The sequence below is a fragment of the Dysidea avara genome, chromosome 2, assembly GCF_963678975.1.
Source record: "Dysidea avara chromosome 2, odDysAvar1.4, whole genome shotgun sequence".
Classification (NCBI taxonomy): Eukaryota; Metazoa; Porifera; class Demospongiae; order Dictyoceratida; family Dysideidae; genus Dysidea; species Dysidea avara.
The window spans coordinates 13,318,840-13,338,839 of record NC_089273.1 but is presented as its reverse complement, the minus strand read 5'-3'; the positions used below and the strand labels follow the sequence as shown (position 1 = coordinate 13,338,839).

General features: G+C 39.1%; 2 protein-coding genes and 2 long non-coding RNA genes across 5 annotated transcripts in view; 3 read left to right on the top strand and 1 right to left on the bottom strand.

The window, feature by feature from the left end:
- Positions 1–3,596, top strand: part of LOC136246657 (uncharacterized) — a 5,958-nt gene extending 2,362 nt beyond the window's left edge. The window contains exon 2 of the mRNA XM_066038192.1: positions 1–3,596. This exon is cut by the window's left edge and continues 2,100 nt beyond it. Within this exon, the coding sequence (XP_065894264.1) occupies positions 1–1,499 (1,499 nt within the window). The 3' untranslated portion in view covers positions 1,500–3,596.
- LOC136246665 (uncharacterized) overlaps positions 1–11,845 on the bottom strand; it is a 17,305-nt gene extending 5,460 nt beyond the window's left edge. Inside the window, exon 1 of the long non-coding RNA XR_010696725.1 lies at positions 11,722–11,845. This is a non-coding gene — a long non-coding RNA (uncharacterized lncRNA). The remainder of the gene's footprint in view (positions 1–11,721) is intronic.
- On the top strand, positions 5,030–10,278 carry LOC136243321 (uncharacterized). The gene is made up of 3 exons (XR_010694839.1): positions 5,030–5,914; positions 7,944–8,138; positions 9,312–10,278. It is a non-coding gene; the product is annotated as an uncharacterized lncRNA (long non-coding RNA).
- Positions 11,844–20,000, top strand: part of LOC136246652 (uncharacterized) — a 32,749-nt gene continuing 24,592 nt past the window's right edge. For both annotated transcript variants that reach the window (XM_066038183.1, XM_066038182.1), the window contains exons 1-7: positions 11,844–11,991; positions 13,132–13,308; positions 14,184–14,287; positions 14,871–14,940; positions 16,478–16,524; positions 17,372–17,432; positions 19,850–19,942. In XM_066038183.1, the coding sequence (XP_065894255.1) occupies positions 13,153–13,308; positions 14,184–14,287; positions 14,871–14,940; positions 16,478–16,524; positions 17,372–17,432; positions 19,850–19,942 (531 nt within the window). In that variant the 5' untranslated portion in view covers positions 11,844–11,991; positions 13,132–13,152. The remainder of the gene's footprint in view (positions 11,992–13,131; positions 13,309–14,183; positions 14,288–14,870; positions 14,941–16,477; positions 16,525–17,371; positions 17,433–19,849; positions 19,943–20,000) is intronic.

Genomic DNA, 20,000 nt, shown 5'->3' with positions numbered 1-20,000 from the left:
CGGGGCCACTCCCAGTATCTCAGTCAGTTGAGACCACCAGTCTCCATATTTCAGCACTCTCCTGCATCACTCATTCAGAAGAAGTTCCACTTAACACCTTGTGGCAAATAGAGTCTATGGGCACAACACCAGTGGCACAAGATCCAGATGCTAATTTCATGCAGGAATACATGGCAACGAAGATCACCTCACAACCAGATGGAGCCTATAGCCTTAAGTTTCCGTGGAAGAATGCCCATCCTCCACTCCCTACTAACTATGCTGTATATGCTCGCAGAACCAGGTCTATGGCCCAACGTTTATCGAAGACACCACACCTTTTACAGCTGTACAATGCTATCATCACAGACCAGGAAACAAGAGGATTCATTGAAAGAGTCAATCATCATTGTGAGCAAGGCTCAGTTCATTACATCCCACACCACCCCGTCAGAAAGGAGTCCTCCACCACCCCCATACGCATTGTGTACGATTGCAGCTGTAAACAATCATCTGATTCTCCGAGCCTAAACGATTGTCTTCATCCTGGGCCACCGTTTCTCAACGACCTTGGGGGAATCCTCCTTCGCTTTAGGCAACACAGTGTGGCATTCTCTTCTGATATTGAAAAGGCTTTTTTGCAAGTACACCTGGACATTGAGGATAGAGACTTCACCAGGTTCCTTTGGCTCTCTGACCCAACTGATACTAACAGTTCATTTGCGACCTTCAGATTCAAAGTTGTGTTATTTGGGGCCACCTGCTCCCCGTTCATGCTCAGTGCCACTCTTACCTACCACCTGATGCAGAGTAATACCAGTGTATCTAAAGACCTCCTTCGAAATTTGTATGTTGACAATGTGGTCTCTGGCTGCCAAACAGAGACCGAATCCCTGGATTACTTCATGTCATCAAGGTCCATATTAGGCAGTGCCACCTTTAATCTACGCTCATGGGCCTCCAACTGTGCTCAGCTCAGAATTGCAGCCGAAGATCACAAAGTTGCTGAAAAGGACAACCCTGTCAAAGTGCTTGGCCTGTGGTGGGATACACAATCTGATCTCATCTACCCATCACCCAAACCTGATGTCAGTTCCTTTATTGCCGCTAGCACTAAGCGAGAGATTCTGAAATGGGCCTCTACCATTTTTGATCCGTTGGGATTCATTACTCCTGTCACTATCTCAACGAAGATATTCTTACGTAACCTGTGGCAACAAGAAATAGGCTGGGATACAAAGCTGACTGATGAGCTTTACACAACGTGGTCGAAGATTTCATTTGATGTCACTCAAGCTACTACAATATCATTTCCTCGACAGTGTACCCCCCTGCCACCAACATCGGACATAACAACACTACACATTTTTGCAGATGCTAGCCCTCAGGCATACGGAGCAGTTGTATACATGCTACAGGGCACACACTCTACCATTGTAATGTCAAAGTCTAGAGCAGCTCCCCTAAGACCACACTCCCTTCCTAGACTGGAATTAATGGCAGCAGTTGTCGCTTCATGACTATGCTCCCTTGTTGTCAAATCACTTCGTACCACCTTTAGAGTTTGTCTCTGGTCAGATAGTCAGATAGTTTTGTCATGGATCTACAGTGATAAGAAGCTGAAACCATTTGTTAGCAACCGCGTAGCTGAGATACGATCCGTATCTACAACATGGAGATACTGTCCATCTGCAGATAATCCTGCCGATCTGTTGACCAGAGGCATAACAGCCGATCAACTCTGCAATTCAAACAAGTGGATTCATGGTCCATCATGGCTGCTTTCGCCAACTCAGTGGCCTACCTGGGAACGTTTTGAAGTTCTCCACATACAGGAGGCAGCAGCTGAATTAGAAGAAGAGACTGACACTGTCCCTACTGACAATTCAACAGTTGGCATCCACCTTATCATTGATTTCAACAAGTTTAGCAGACTGACCAAGCTTATCACAGTAACTGCTTATGTCCGTCGATTTATTACCAACTGTCGAAGACATGACAACACAAGGGAAACAGGCCCTCTGACAGTACCAGAATTGACACAGGCTAAACTACACTGGATACGCCAAGTGCAGTGCTTGACCTTTCATGAGGAGATTGTAACCTTGAAGCTGAAGAGTCGTCGCTCACCCCTAATACGCCAGTTGAGATTGTTCCTTGACGATGACAATTTAGTGCGCTGTGGCGGGCGTATACACAATGCACCCCTTTCAGAGCTAGCAAGATTTCCATATCTCCTCCCTTCACGTCATTATTTCACTGAACTTGTCATAAGGAATGCCCACATACTGAACCTTCACGGTGGAGTCAGTGCAACTCTCACAATGTTACGACAGACATATTGGATACCATCAGCTCGTCAGCGTATCAAGACAATAATAAGGAAATGTGTTATTTGCAGGGAAACCCTATGCTATGCCAGAGCCACCTCCACTAGTGAAGTCAAGAGTTAGTGAAACACATCCATTTCAAGTAACGGGCGTTGATTTCACTGGAGCACTGTTTGTACGGACTCCTAATGGTGAACACAAAGTTTACATATGTCTCTTTACATGTGCTGTGTCTCGCGCCATTCACCTGGAAATTGTTTCAGACCTAACCGTGGAAAGTTTCCTCTACGCCTTTCGTCGGTTTGCAGGGAGACGATCCGTACCCAGGCTTTTACTTTTAGACAATGGCTCTACCTTTTTGGCCGCCGCGGAGGAACTGAAGACTCTATTCCAATCAGTGGAATTGTCAGAGGCCCTTGCACAGAGGGGGACTGAGTGGAGATTTATCCCGAAACGTGCTCCATGGTTTGGAGGTTTTTGGGAGCGTTTAATAGGCTTAACAAAGACATCACTGAAGAAGACTTTGGGCAGGACATATGCCACACTAGAAAGCCTCCAAACCATTGTGGTGGAAATCGAAGCACATCTCAATGACCGCCCTTTGACATACGTGTCATCTGATATTGGTGACCCTGAACCAATTACCCCGTCTCATCTACTCCACGGTAGAAGAATTGCCACACTGCCACACTCTGCAGCTGAGGATGAAGTCCAGGACCCTAACTTTGGAGACACGTCAGAAGTTAAGCGTAGAGCTACGAAGCAAGCTCACATCATCAAACACTTCCAGAGTCGCTGGAAGAATGAGTATCTTACAGCTTTGAGGGAAGCATACAGAGCGCGTGGTAGTAACACTCAACAAGTAAAGATAGGAGATGTTGTGTTAATTCACGATGATTCGCCAAGAATTAACTGGAGGATGGCAGTGATCGAGTCTGTGAACAAAGGAAAGGATGGAGTAATTCGCTATGTGAACCTCCGTACCACAACCGGGAGAACTAATCGTCCGATCACCCGTTTATACCCTCTCGAAGTGACTGCAGAACAGACAAGTACAAATGTACAGAGTGACCTTAACTCAGAGCGACCTCTAACTGATGTTCCCACTCGTCGACCAGTGCGAGAAGCTGCAAGGAAGGGACAGCAACTAATGAAGCAGTGGACAACGTCCTTACGTGCCCCCCCGGAGGATGTCCCGGATATATGAATACTAACTGGTAACTTTATTGTAGTTGTATTACTTTGATTGTGGGTTGTATGATGATCACGTGTGCTTATTAATGTTAAGAGTAGTGTGAACACGTGTTGCTGTCTATTCGAACGGTCGGGTTACAGCGTTTCCTCTCGCAACGAGACACCTTTAAGATTGATGCCGTAACCAGGATATTCATTCACAACAGGTACGCTACCGCTATACTAACAACCACTTCTTGCGCGTGGGCGGCCCACCACCCCTCCCCTCCGCACCCTCCCACCCACCTACCCCCTATATGATATACGTGCTATACAGCTGAGCATATAAAAGTTGCTAAAATTAACAGGTTTTTGTAGAATCAGTTTTATTTTTAAAATTCTAATTGAACAAACAGTACATTTTCATACTGTAGCTGAATGACATTAAAATACATTGAATTGTCTGATATGGAAGAATGACCCTGTGAAACTGAACTTTATTACAACTGAGACATGACTTGGATCAAATTTTACCTGTGCCAGAGCAATGATTTCTTTTCTTCAGACTGATGGACTGCCCTTACCACCACCCCAGTACTGGCTAGAATTACTGACTACTGACCAAATCACTTGAGAGTGCCACATCCATGGTAACCTTAGAGCAGGCCAGCTCGACATTTGATGTTAACAGAGGACAAGTGGATGACCAATACAATAATCTCATAAGCACATTACAGGTGGAAATGAAATTGATTTACACCTGCTTTATATACATAACACTCCAATTTTTTTTGTACATACCTAATCTGAGATTTTTCAGTACACACAAAATTCCTTGAAGATGATCAACGCTGCATGTGTAGGCACAACTTTAAGTGTAGCAGTCTAAAATCGTCCCTTTGTGGAACCAACATAGAACACATTTACCTGCAGTAAAATTAATCAGCTAAATAATCTACTAATAATTACTGATACCGATATTGCTGAAATGTGGCCAATAAACCAATTTCCGATTATTTACCGATTAATCAGTGCATTACTAGTACAAAGTAAAATTTTGATGTTTTGAATCAGCACGCTATTTATTGTTGCAAGGTGCGCATAGCTTTAGGCTAGTGTTGTTTCAATTATCTAAGGACCTAGTTATTGCAGTGGTAAGGGATGATCGATGTCAGGTGCTTGAATGAACTTTAATCCAGTAATGTTGGCCTGGCTGGTATTAGGCCTAAACACAGCTGAATAGCTATAGTAAATATATTGCGTACATAGGAATGTCACCAGTACTTTTATATAGAAGGGATTTTCTGTTACTAATGAGATCCACGTACAGGTCTGCAACTTCTATGAAGAACTAATACTGAATGTAATTCCTTTATCATTTTTAACCTAAACTATATTCACCTCTCTTCTGTTAATAAAACGAAATTTTTTATTGCCATATATAGAACTACCACAGCACATGAAAACCTTCATGTATTTGTGCTTAATGATCTTGTTTATTAATAATTTATTATGCTGACAAGCAAGTGAATTACATATCAACATTAGTCATCAGTCTTATGGTCAGCTAAACCTTCTGTAAACTATAAAGTTTACTTAAGCATCTTAATGTTTGTGAGACTACGTGTGTCTTATAATACATTTACTTCTCCACAGATCATCCCTAGTTGATTGAAGACTGAGGCAAAGTGATCGATGTACTTTGAGGTACGAACATTCTAACCATGTTTATATTGGTTTAAAGTATTTATACCACTTTTATTTTCTTCAATTGATTATAGCATACTCTGAAATTACTTACTTAGGGTAGTTGCTAGAACGGGTTTAGACCATTGCTGTCTTTGAACCTGTGAATGGCTATATGCTTAGTAAGATATATTTCAAACTAGAGCTACCATAATGATGGTAACTTACACATATCCAGGCGGTATACAAAGACCTTAGATATAATTATGCACTGGTATATAACTACATGCACATGCAGTATTACTACACTCTTTCTTTTTCCACAGATCATCCTTAGTAGGTTTTAGGTGTTTCTATGAGGCGTACTTTTAGTAAGGTATGTTCTACCATGTTTTATCAGTTTAAAGTCTTTGTACCATTATATATAGTTTCTACTACTGTACTTCCAAATTACTTACTAAACGTAGTTACTAGAATGGGTTTGGATCATTGCTGTCTTTGAACCTGTGAATGGCTATATGCTTAGTAAGAAATATTCTAAATTACAGCTACCACAATGATGGTAACTTATCACCACATTTTGTTGTAAAATACAGGTGGTATACAAAGACTTTAGATATAATTATGCAAGTGGTATCAATCTGGTATATAACCAGATGCACATGCAGTATTACTACACACTTTCTTTCTCCACAGATCATCCTTAGTAGGTTTTAGATGTTTCTGTGGGGCGTACTTTTAATAAGGTATGTTCTACCATGTTTTATCAGTTTAAAGTTTTTGTAACAGTTTCTAATACTGCAGTACTTCTAAATTACTTACTAAACGTAGTTGCTAGAACGGGTTTGGACCATTGCTGTCTTTGAACCTGTAAATGGCTATAAGCTTAGTAAGAAATATTCTAAATTACAGCTACCACAATGATGGTAATTTAGCACCACATTTTGTTGTAAAATACAGGTGGTATACAAAGACTTTACATATAATTATGCAAGTGGTATCAATCTGGTATATAACTACATGCACATGCAGTATTACTACACTCTTTCTTTCTCCACCCCTTATGAAAATTTTGAGTGCAACTTATGTGCAGATTGCAATTGCATGCGTGCAGTGCTCTTAAATTGACCGCAAACTGACCTCACAACAACAGCACAACTTTGTACATATTGTGCACACATACAGTTTAACAGCAACAAAGCAGCAAGTTATTTTGCTGCTTTATTGCATGTGTGCAGTTGGCTACCATATGACAGCATCCCCTTGCTTTCATTTGCTGTCATATTGCATGTGTGCAGTTTGCTCTCATATAACAGCATTGTGTTGCTGTTGTTTGCTGGCGATTTGCATGTGTACAGATATGAAAGTAGTAGTTACTGTTTGATTTGCTTACAAACTGCACACATGCAGTTTGTGGCCTTCTGCATACATGCATATGTATACAATATGAAACTACCAATCAGATCAAGTTCAACTTGTAATTCAAAAATTGCGCCAAAACTGTTGCTTTTGAAAATCTGTTGGATGTTGGCAAGAAAACAAGACAGCTTCAACCACTTCTGCTACGCTACAATTTTAGCCTTTATTAGTGGGATGTGGCATTCTACAACTACTGGTGGTGGTAGTACATGACATTACAAGTACAGCTGAGTTTGGCGACTTGCTGCGGGTCACAGGTACTGAACATTGCTGAAAATCAGTAAAAGAACTACTGCTACACATGAATATGGTTTCTCTGTAACTAGACATGGGAGTGATTTGAAGTCTCTAGGCTTACCATTGAAAACATCCTAGAAGGAGAGTATGGAACTAGAAATCAAGCTCAGCAAAAGTGCAACAGTGTGTGAAGTGATAATGTGTACCAGTAAAGAATAGTGTGGCTAATGATGATACAGTAACTGACTTTGTTGGTTTGTAACTACATGTATTTCTTCTATATCAGAATTGAGAGTAATTTTAAATACGTTAAGCAATATGAAATAAAACGCAAAGGTTTGTAAGCTGCACGCATGCAATCGCTCAGTTTCCAAACTGCTCACAAGTTGCACACGTGCGATAGCATACATGCAAGTGTTTACATGCAACAACTATGAAACTGCATGTGTGCAATTGGGCCAAATACTGTCAAGTTGCATACATGCACAAGTATACAAGCAAAACAACAGCACTAGCATGTGTGCAGCATAAGTTTTTTTTCATAAGGGACAGATCATCCTTAGTAGGTTTTAGATATTTCTATGCGGTGCACTTGTAATAAGGTATGTTCTACCATGTTTTTATCAGTTTAAAGTTTTTGTACGATTATATGTGACTGAATTTGACAAAACAAGGCTTCCACACACATCCACTTTTATGACTTTGAAGTACCATAACTCAATGTAGGAGTATGCCATTAGTTTCAAATTTTGACCTGTTATTTTACAATCCTATGGAAGAATTGTGTGAAAGGTTAGGTCAGTAGTCAAGTTACAGTTGGTTAAAACAGAAAATTGGATGTGTGTGGAAGCCTTGTGTTGTCAAATTCGGTCGCATATACACTTTCTAATACTGTACTTCCAAATTAATTACTAAGCGTAGTTGCTAGAACGGGATTGGACCATTGTTGTCTTTGAACCTGTGAATGGCTATAAGCTTAGTAAGAAATATTCTATAAGCTACAGCTATCATGATAATGGTAACTTACGGGCAAAGATTTTTGGCATTTATAGCATACACTGATTTGTTATTGCTACAATAATATGTGCATAATGTTACTACATTTTTCTTTCTTTGCAGATTGAGTTGGTTGGAGATGTTTGGATGGATAAACCATATCTGTGATGTTTCTTTCTTCTTGTGTTATTTCGCCTTTTTTCTAAAGATTTTAGGCTGCTCACATGCATTCTTTCAGCCTCAGGGATGTCAGTGGAGATTTTGAGAGCTACTGAGATGCACTGAAGCATACCAGCAACTCCACAGTCACTATGCATGGTATGCAGAAGCTTAGACTTGCATGGGTTCAAATGTGCTGGCATAACACTGAAGTAGAGTTCTATGCCGTCATAATCGGTGGATATAATTATTAAACAATGAGCTTAATTTCTTGAAAATAGGTCGACACTCCTTAATAGAGCGTAGGGTACGTATCAGCGTTGAAACCGGTTCACATTTTGCCCGGGTCTGACCTGGATTGGATCACGTGCGAAGCAAATTAATTGGTAGGGACGATGCAGAAGTGTATAAACGCGTCATAGTCAAGCGAAGATGCAACCCAGCTTCTTTCGTGAGCTACGTCCACTAATCAGATGACTGCAGCCATACGTTAAGTCACGCCCATTTGTCTGTATAGGTATGGAAGAATCTACTGAGCCACGCCTACTAATGAGACATGGTCTAGCTTTGCATCAGGCCAGCTTTTTTGTAGCCACGCCCACTCTTTAGGAATTCGTTATAAAGGTATGCTAAAGCCACACCCACTTGCAGAAACGTGTCTTGCTATCTGGAAACTTACGTGGAACCATTTGCTTAATTTTTATATTTCTACTCTCGTACATGCGTACACATAATGCACTAGTCAACCACTCAAAGTGTAGCCATCAATTTTAATAAATCCAGGTCAGCGGTCAGTAACCCGGTTTCAATGCTGGTACGTATAGAAGCTATGCTCGTAAGATAAAAATTTGTTCAGTCTTAAATTAGCTATTGCTGAAAACGTGTAGTTTTAGTAGTTATGAACGTGAAAATTGATGTTGCTGCAGCGGGCATGTTTATGCATTGTGGACTGGCGTAGTCGGACATGATCAGCTTTTCCGAAAGGTATCTGTGCGTATAACGGATTAGAAGCCTTATCGGAGTAGCATGTGGTCATAGCAGACAATTTATGGGCAAGGGTAGATAGCCTCGTAGGGTTTCATTGTTCTAGACGCTTCCGTCTTCAGTGAATGTAATGTGCTTGCAGGATTCTCACTTAATACGTGATCGTCTCAAGCAATTATCTCGTCTAGCTTGTCTTCAAGCCGTCTATAGCGATTAGAGATGCGTCTCATCTATTTAGTCTCAAGGCACCTAAAATGCTGTGCTAGCTATTGTTGGCAATGACATTTTTGCTAGTATTTAACTAAACTTATAGTTTGTTGTTAATGTAGGCTGTACCTCTCACTACAGGCATTCAAGACTCATGATGATGATCAGCACAGACCACAATAATATTTTTTAAAATCCTGTGATCAGCTACTTACGTACAAATAGCATGAGATTATGTACAATAAGAATCCTGCAATCAGCTATTTGCATACAAATCAGTGTTGTATGCTATTATGTGTGTGGATTTTCTATTCTAGTTGAAAATTCCAATTTTTTGTGCATGTGTTTGTTAACTTTTTAAAAATTATTACCACTGGTGACCCCTCATCACAAGAAAGAAATAGTGCCATGCACCCCAGCTATCAATTATCATCTGAAAAGTGAAGTATTCCATTACACTTCATTGTCAGCTATGTTCAACCCATTACACAGCAGTATGGATCAATAAGCACCTCTGCAATCAAAGTAGCCACTATGAAAAACATGCAGGATTTCCGTTATGAAGGGAAGCCATCACGTGCTACCACCAAATTGACAATTTTCTCTGTCAGCATTGATGAATGGGACACAAAGGAGGACACTGGTAAGTCCATGAAGAAATCATTGTACGTACTGCGGTATTTCAAAAGGCATCTCTCGGGCCAATGCAATGACGAACAGTGAAAAAATTAAGCCCTTAACCTTAGCCAGTATTGAAGTATGCTTGTCTGAAGGTATCAGGCAGTCAGTTACAGTCAGTAGAAAATTCTGTTTAACAATCTAAAAAAAATCATAGTCACTTGTTGAAAGCATTTCGGGTCGATCTGAATGGGCTTAGTTTACCTAACCAATACTGCATCATCGTCATCAGGGAGTAGTGAGGCTGGATTTTGGGTGATGTTTTTTCATGGGCCACACCCATACCTTTGTGGTCCCTACTATACAGTACTATCATACTGTATGATGATCCAGAAAACATGTCAATGGATAAGTGAAAGAGAAATCCAATATCCCACATACCAAATTTGAGCAGAATTGCCTAACACAATTGTGAAATACGAGCCCTCAAACATCAGCTTCATTTCTGTCCATTGCTTAGGAGGTTAGGGGGGTGGGGGGCTTAGATTTTTTTTTCACGCACTTTACAGAATCAATATAAATACAAATGCATAACTCAATTTTCTTGAACTTTGTTGCACTTTAAGGAACGATTGCAGCAAAAGTTTGATAAACAGTCATAGAGCTACAGACGATTATTTTACATTAAAAGGCTAACATTTTGTTACCCCTACAGTGTCTTAAACCACTTATGGGAATAACTTAAAAATTGGCATGCATATAAAATTATTTATTGAAAGCATTTAAAACCGTACTGAAGGCACTTTTGGGCTTGATTATACCTAACCAAAACTGCCAAGGCGTCAGGATGATATTGTGAAGCTAGTTTTTGGGTAAACTCCATGATCCCTAATATACAGTACAGTACTACTATTATTGTATGATACATTCTTGGCTTGTCTCACAGTAGCTAATGTGGTACATGCAAATTGTTTTGATGCAAACTATAAGTTAGTAAATTTGTTGTTTGGAGAACATAAAACACCACTTTATATGCAATACACATGTACACTAGGATACTCATTGAAACCCTCCATATTATGGTATAAGGTGTGGATATTAATGTTATTCCTTATTGGTTTCTCAAGAACCGGCCAAAACCCAGTCAGTTGTAGCTCGTGTTGGCCGGTTTCATGTCCAGATTGTTCTTTTACCCTTGTGTATAAAAGTGTAGAAATTCTTCCACACAAGACAGTCTGGGTGCAGACTAGCCTTCTTTTCTCACATTGTCACTGGGCTGATGACGAAGAGAAGAAAGTGGTTTGGCTAAGCGATTGCAAGTAGCTGTCTTCCAGCTTTTAAAAACACACCTATCAATGTATTGCTACAATGACTTGTGTGAGATCACTACTGGTTTATCATTGAAGGCTTGCTCTGATCTTGCTACTGAGTCACCTCTGCAGCCCCTTAGCAGCAAAGTAATTACTCCCAAGACTGCCAATCGACAGGATGATGACAAAGCTGATATTAATGCATGTGGTTACTGGGGGCGGTGACAAAGTATCTTTTTGAGGTAAGGATATTTCACTCTCATACTAGGACAAACTTAGTGTCAAATCCCCACCATTTGAAACACAAAAGTAATTAGGAGCTTAATGAATGGTAAATGCTCCACGGTGCACATGGGGCAACAGTTAAGTTTCGTGTCAATCCCTCTGTGAGCAAAGCCCCATCTTTGGACAAAAGAGATATAGCCATAACCTTACAGGAGGGATGCTCATGTTTATTTACTTTCTATTAAACTCAACACATTCAGCAGGGCCGCTCTTCCATGTGAGGGCGTACAACATAGTTACAACACAACAAAGTACAATGACAATGGTTCCTACAACATACCGGGGATACAATATATAAATAGGACATTTAATACTAGACTAGTAAGTAAAAACCTTACCAGTGCATCAGGAGGGTGCTAGAGTTGGTGATGAGCTTCACTAAGACAGCGACCAGGTGATGAGCTCCAAGTCTTGCTCTGTATCATGCAAGGTATTATGTTAGTTACCCAGGAAACCGTGATAATAAAACAAGTTCTCACGTGCGAGTGATCGTCATCGGATGTACAGCAGTGGGTGTTTTAATCTGCGAAGGTCTCGGAGATCCTATCGAAGTTCCTCCTAGCGGAGTAAACTAACCTGTGCAGCCTCGCGTTGTATGATACTACAAGGTAATAGTGTACATGTTAAGTGTGTGTCGCGTAGCCTACGCGAGACTATGTGTGAAGTTGTTTCGTCACTCCTCGTGCTTGTAGCAACAGGAAAAATCAAATCGTAAACTGAACGGCGTGATAAGATTCAAACAAATGATTGTTTAATTGTGTCCTTTGCGTGTAGAATAATTATCTTTAAGCTTCAGTTGCGTGTTCTTTTTGCTGCTGTTTGAAACTATTAGGATCACCTGACCAGCTTGCAAGGTTAGCCCGCCAGTGAAGTGGAATTTTACCATACAATGCCTGCCAGAAACCTAATGGGTTTGAACAGATTACTAGTGTTAATAAGATGGCTTACTCTAATATGTCTAGATGTTATTTTATACGGTAATAAAGCACCTTTAATATGGTCGCTGAAACACCTACATATCTGCTAGGAATGTCCAAAGTTGTTAGGTAGGGCCTTATCACTTGTTTATTGTTAACATCATCAGCTGTTTTAATGCTTTGCCTAGTACAAGCCACAAGTCGTTCACAATGGGACCTATACACACAATTTTGCAAAGGGGTGATTTGAAAGTCGAGGCCACAACTTCAGTACCGAATACTGTGTTAAGGCCTAACCAAGACTTTTGCCATTGTCACAGATCTGCCTACATTGCTTGCAAGCTCTTTACTATAATAGTTCTCATTATATTTGCTTTTTACTCATAACTTAAAACATTGATTGTGTTTTTATCTCTCTTTGATGTAATAGGCTTTTCAGTTGTCTATAGTAGCTTTTTAGAGTGCTTGTTTATATGTTGAATGGATAGTTTTGCAAAACTGAATTTTTCAGTCAGCTGTTTGTTTAAACTATTTATCTCTCCCACCAACAACACAATACTACACACATTCTTATTGTAACAATATTGAGATATCATGAGATGATCAGTTGTTGGATAAACTACATCCTATACTGTATAAGGTATTGGGTATCTACTGGTACCATGTATCCTTGAAATATTACCTTTCACCACGGCTACTGATTGGAGAATCAGTCTGTAAGGAGAGACTAGTATCATAGTTGATCTCAAATAGTTCAATGTTATCGGTGTGTCGCCTTGGTGTGTGTGCGTGTGTGTGTGTGTGTGTGTGATGAAGGTACTTCCATTGTAGGGAGATATTAGTAGTTACACAATGTCAGAAGATAATCATGAAGAGATTGATTTCTGCTTCAGAGCATGTAACAGAGAGGAGCTAGCTACAGCATGGCCTGGACAGTGTGTGTATGTAGTTGAGGAGATCATATCAACTGAACAGTCTTATGTGTCTGATTTGGAAAACATTGTCAAGGTATGTGTAGTTTTTTTTTTTTTTGTTTTTAAAAAAAAAATTTTTTTTTTTTAACCATGTGTGTTTGCCAGCTGTGGACATGCCTGGTTTACTAAAATTGTCTTCCAAATAGTGTGTGTGTGTGTATTTGTATTTGTTTGTCTACATGGTTTTCAGCACTTCTTGCAATTTCGTACGAAATGTGTAGTGTGAATGCATATGTATGTGTGTTTTTATAAGCAATTTATCTGGTACCACAATGGTAGTGGATATCCATATCATGCCTCAGACTGCTGTACACATAATAAGTTTCTTTAACAAGGATGGTAGCATAAATGATTTTGCTTCTTGAATCACTAATAAGACAAATACTCATGCGCAGCTATCCATGTACCTTCTTTACAAAGTTGTTGGCCATCTTGCATAATTGTGTGTCATTAGAAATTACAACATAACTATCTCTTGGACACCCCAACTTGATGTGGCTTTTCCCAGCTACACTATATCATGTTATGTTTCTAGTGAATGTACACCATATGCAACAGCTTGATAATGGTCTCTCCAACATTGCAAGAATTAGATTGTGTAAAAGTCTATTTCAAGCCAATCTGTGCTTCTATGCTTCTATATAGTACACAACACCAGATACAATGTTGTGTGCATGCGTGTGTGTGTGTGTGTGTGTGTGTGTGTGTGTGTGTGTGTGTGTGTGTGTGTGTGTGTGTGTGTGTGTGTGTGTGTGTGTGTGTGTGTGCACGTGTGTGTGTGTGTGTGCACATTTGTGTGTGTGTGTGCACGTGTGTGTGTGTGTTTGATCTTAACAAGTCTGTTATATTTACACTATAGTGTTGTGTGTCTACCTGTGTATATTGTACACTTCAATTGCAATCCCCTAGGGCTACAAGGAACCATTTGTGGAGCACTTTGCCCTGAGAGACTCTGATGGATTCTTGTCCAGTTCCATATTTGGCAATGTGTCAGAACTGCTGGAGATACACAGGTTAGAGCTGTTTGAAATTCCGGGAAGTTCTGATCAACTTGCATATTACTTGTGGTTTATTGCAGATATATGACTCTAACTTCATGACACTGGTTAGATATGAGACACATTTCACTTGTTACTGCCCGCACATTACAATACTTAATATCGATACTGAGGTTTTGGGTTGATTGGGTTGAATATTTCTTTGAAATCACATGAGATGTTTGATGACGACCAACCTCATGTGGTTGCACAGACACGCTGAGTACATGTTGCTTTCCTAGCTTTTATACAAGCTTTATCATGTGACATGATGGCTGTAGACATGACATCAAAGAAAATGCTACTGTTTTCTGGTTGAAAAGTTTTATACATTGAGTCACTTGTAAGAGGCTAGTCCCTTTGTAGTGTCACACGTGTACTCCATAAAAGGTAGGGTCATTGATATGACCTCATGTTTGTAGCAATGTCAAAAATATATCACCAAATGTACTACTTTTTAATCTTTTTTTTTTTTGCCACAGTACAGTTGTATGGTGGCTTCTTTTTAGTGTGGTCTAGTTATAAGCACATCCTAATGGTAAGCTCCTTCCAATTACAGGCTCCTCCTCAGAGACCTGATCTACTACAGGACACAACCATCAGACTATGGTGATGTGTTCCTACAGCATGTAAGTGTGATTGCGGGTTTGAATTTTGAAGATTTGTATATCTGTAATGTTGTCTTGGTGTTGAAACGTTGCACATGTTTCAGGCATGTCACTTGAACCTTCCATTAAGTTAAATGATTTTACTGGGCTGAAGCCATTTAACTTTAATGGAAGCCACATAACTTTGATGGAAGCCAGTTAACTTTATTGAAAGCCACATAACTTTAATGGAAGTCACCTAAATGGGACTGCAAAAACAGCACTTCTTTTTGAGATTAAATTTCATTTTAAAAAATGACTTCCATAAGATCTAGATGTTGTCTTCTAAATTTACTGCTCTATGGCTGTTGAATGACCACAATAGCATTGCACTCTATGTTACAGACTAGTATGTTAAAAGAAAAACTTTTAAAATCTTTGAATATACATTACCCCACATTTCCTTTTAATAAATCCCTTATTTGGTTACATCCTGACTGCTGCAGAAATACCATATAGAATGGTTTTCCTCACAGACAAATAATTATGTATGAAATTAAAAGAAATTAAAAAAAAAAAAAGAACTATGTGACATTTAGTGTAAGTCGCCTATTATCAAACGGTACATATTATCGAACTTAACACACTAGGTGAGCTACTCAACATACTAAAACCAATAAACGCTAACTAAAGACTTATAGAGCTGTATGGACCACCAGTACAACATTTACAACAGTTTTCTTCAGTGGTTTCTATTGGTAAAGGGCTCCAGAGGCTCTTGTGGATGTGCGGTGGCACGAAGCGAGCAAAATTACAATTATTTTAACAAACATCTATAACTTCTCACCACAACAACACATGTACTTTCAGTTTGGACCATTCATCTATAGAGGAGTCTTTGTTCTCCCTGAGTACCAAGTTGTAAGGAAATCGAACCAGCAGGCCTCAAGTTATGAGCAAAACGGTAGTGCCTATAACAACTATGGTTTTAGTGTAACTTGAATAACTCGTGAACGGCATATTCAATTTCCGTAAAATTTCTGTCACAGATTGTTATCCGGTAGTTGGATATCCCATAGAAACCTCAAAGTGACAGGGTAATTCCCTAGTATGTTATTCATTGGAATGTGCAAACTGTTCGAAAATTGGTCATTGAGTGAAGTACAGCTGTTTGGTAATGCGTACTGGTGTTTAAGGAGTGATAAATGATAGGCTCTACTGTTTCACGCATAACTCGCAATGTGTTGGTGTGATTTACTTGCAACTTGGTATCCAGAGAGACCAAAGGCTGCTCTGTTGAATAGTCCAAACCGGAAGTCTGTGTGTTGTTGTGGTGAGGAAGTATAAACGATTATTGAAATGTGTTCGATAAATGGCGACTTACGCTAATATCCTTTGCAACATTGTTTCGTCTTACAAGTTTATTGGTAATAATATTGAAGCTTTGTTGTTATGAATCAAAAAACTGAAAATTCCTCACAAATGTGTTCCTATATCAATTTAGTGTTTACACTTCATTAGTCACATCTTCATTTTTAACATGTGTACACATATTGCTTTTTTTGTGTTATCCTTTTAGGAGAGCAACTTTTACCAGTATGAGCATTACTGCAGAAACTTCCCTACGTGAGCCTCTGTGTGTGTCTGTCTGTCTGTAGTAGTAGTATAGCGTAGTGTAGTGCACTGTGTGTGCGTGCGTGCGTGTGTGTATGTGTGTGGTGCATTTGTTGTGTAGTGAGTGCCTAATACCTATAGCAGGTGTTTGTCACAAGGACTTTGATCTCGCTTTTAGGATACTTAGCAATATTAAAATTTACGACCTGTTTCATTATGACGAATTTTGTTTTAAGGTGTGATTACTATCATAAGGTCTGCAGTAGTACTCATGATCGAGGTCAAGATATTTGATTGTCAAATATTGATGTTGATTGCTTGATTTCAACTAAAAAATATGTTTGATTCCATAAAGCTTGAAAATAGTGACACCTCATAATCTCAACACTTGATGATGGTCCCACAATGCAGTATGTGTTCTTTAGTATGGTACAACCTCAACCTCAATTGGAGTATTTTGGTGCCTTGTCCAACACTTTTTGGGGTGATGTGGCCAGAAAAGTCCAAACCTTCATGACCACTAATATACAGTACTATCGTACTGTATGACATGTATCCTAACAAATTTCTTTATCTCAACGCTTTACTGACTCACTGGTGGTTGGATAATGGAGGTGTCACCTGTACATTAACTAACCTAGAAACCATTGATAATTTACAGTGTAAATTGTTTTTGTCCATTCCATACAGGAGTCTTTATATTTCACTGTGTGTATGTGTGAGGTTGCTTTGTTGTTTGTGTGTTATGTACACCTGTACAATGTGTGTATTGTGTGTTTTAAGATGTTTACAATATATGATTGTGGTAATGGTATTGTAGTTAGCATGTGTAGACTTTATATGAACATATCCACTCTAGTGCTTCCCAGAAGTTACAAGACCTAGTAGACAATGATACAGACATCAGTACTTTTATGTTGGTGAGTCTGTCTGTGTGTGCATGCATTTTGTATAATTATATAATTAACATAACTTTTTCCCATGACCTTTATTGTCATAACTTTTGTCTAACAAAGAAGAGATTAAATTCAGTTGTAGTCCTCTTGTTTCGTTACATTTTATATCTATGATTTAGTGCTGAACAGTATTGTATCTTTGCTACTGGTATCCAGTATTGAGAAAAGATCCCGGTATCCAGAATTTCATCGTATTCTGTTGCACATTTTTAAAATTCAAGCTGGTATTGTTTATTTGTGATTATATAGAGGTGCACCGATAGGATTGGCTATCGGTTATCAGTTATGTGGGCCTTGTATATGCATACAGGTATCAGATCAGTAACAGGTGTAAACTAACAGCAGATACAGTTATACATAAAATCTACAGTATTTATGGGCACTTGTGCTGTAGTAATATATCCTAGCAACGATGTCAGCTGTGGATTACAGTCCCACTTTGTCAATAGTGTAACCTGAAACCTCACAGTTTACTGTTAGGCAGGACTTGTGGTCACTACTGAACTGTCAACACATAACTGACAGTGTAATTAAATGCTGTCTGGCTTCCCTCACAACATAATACATCTAATGGCATTCATGCCAATGTTGAAAGTGAATACTAGTTTGATGATGATACTGCTGTATTGTCTGGTATACTGCCCAGCAGGCCAGCACTACTATGATCCCTAATTGAACTAAAATTCTTCTAATACTTGTTTTGTTTTGTAATATTGTTATGATTAGTAAACCCACACATATCGTATCAAAGGAAAGAATGGTGCTGAACTTGTTGTTTCATCTGACTGTATTCCCCAACTATTGATCACTGAAAAGTGAAGTTTCCATTATGCTTCATTTTCAGCTATGTTCAGCCTGTTACAGTGTTACAATATTATGAGAATTACAATATTATGAGAAGTACCTCTGTAATCAATCTGGTCAATGTAGAAAACTCAGATACACCCTTGTAATTCCTGTTATATCACATGCAAGAGTGAATTGACACATTGAACTGTCAGCGAAGGCAAATGGGACACAAAGGAGGACACAGGTAATAAGTTCATGATGTGTACATTGTACGCATGCGGTATGCCAAAAGGTATCTGTCAGACTAAAGTGACATTGAACAGTATAAAAAATCAAGCCTGTTGCCTTAGCCATAATTGAAGTGTGTGTATTAATAACTTTGTAGCAATGAAACATTTTGGTCTGACTGAAAGTACTTGTGGGCTTGGTTTGTGGTCAATATAATATATACTAGACAGATGCTAAAAGCATGCTGGGGTCAGCCTGAGTTGTGTAAAAATTAATGAGGCATCTTGATGGGATTGTGGTATAGCTGGAGTTCAATTGTATTTGCATGAACAGTGTTTAATGTGAGTGTGTTTGTACTTTAATTAGAACATATGTTTGTTCTTGCATATATTAACTGTTGTTCTCCATGTTCTCAAGACTGTTCTCCATATTCAAAATAAAACGGTATAGCTAGCTTATCACTGACTATCTAAAATATAATTTAATGCATATTCATCATTTAGTACCCATCAACAGTCCATTTATACAGCACCTTGGTTCCCTCTGTTTATCAGATTCTGTTTGACATCTACACCGATCTTGCTGTGTCCTGGTATACCTTTCACTCTGCTGCTGTTTATGGCGGACTGTTGTCTCTCTCCGTGTTCATTGCGTAAACACTCGGGAACATGACGCTCGTACCATGGTCCATTGTTTACTACCAGTGTGGGGCTCATTCAAGCTTGCTTCAATTATCATGCATTATTTTGTGAAAGCCTCCATGATCCCTAAAATACAATATTACTATTCTGTATGATGGTAATGTCCATATTACACAGGTGTACTAACATCAGTAACATAACTGTGTACCTTAATAATATAATACTACCTGCTATGATGAAATCTAGACTTTGTAGTACTTGTTAGACTTCACAACTATATACAGTAAATGTGTAATATAATAATACAAGGAGCCTTGTTACCAGCAGCCCATGAATGCTACAAGGCTTATGGGCTGCTGTTCTTACTGATATGAAGGTGGTCTTATTAAAGAAGTGACAACTAATTGAGGTCTGAGTGTATCACTTCTAATGTCAACATCAGATCAGTTTGTGTGTGTGTGCGTGTGTGTGTGTGTAACAGAGAGAAATCCTCACTTAGTGGCCACTTCTGAAATGTAGCTAAGGTGAACACTCACTTCAAGACCTGATTTTATCATTATTGTATATTTGTTCCAAATGTTACCCTTATTTATAAACTGTCGAATGGTGTCCTTCATTTGTATATGTGCATGCGCGTGCGTGCGTGTGTGCGTATTGTAGTGTAGTGTACATACATATTCAGGTGTTAATTTTGTACACATGCTCATTTTCTTGTTACTATAGCAATGTCAGCAGTCACTAAATCATGCTCTGCCACTACAAGCACTGCTGATAAAACCGGTTCAGCGAGTTTTGAAATACCATCTCTTGTTAGCGGTATGTCCACCACATACACACTACTGTACACTTTGTATTAGAGTAATGGATATATAAA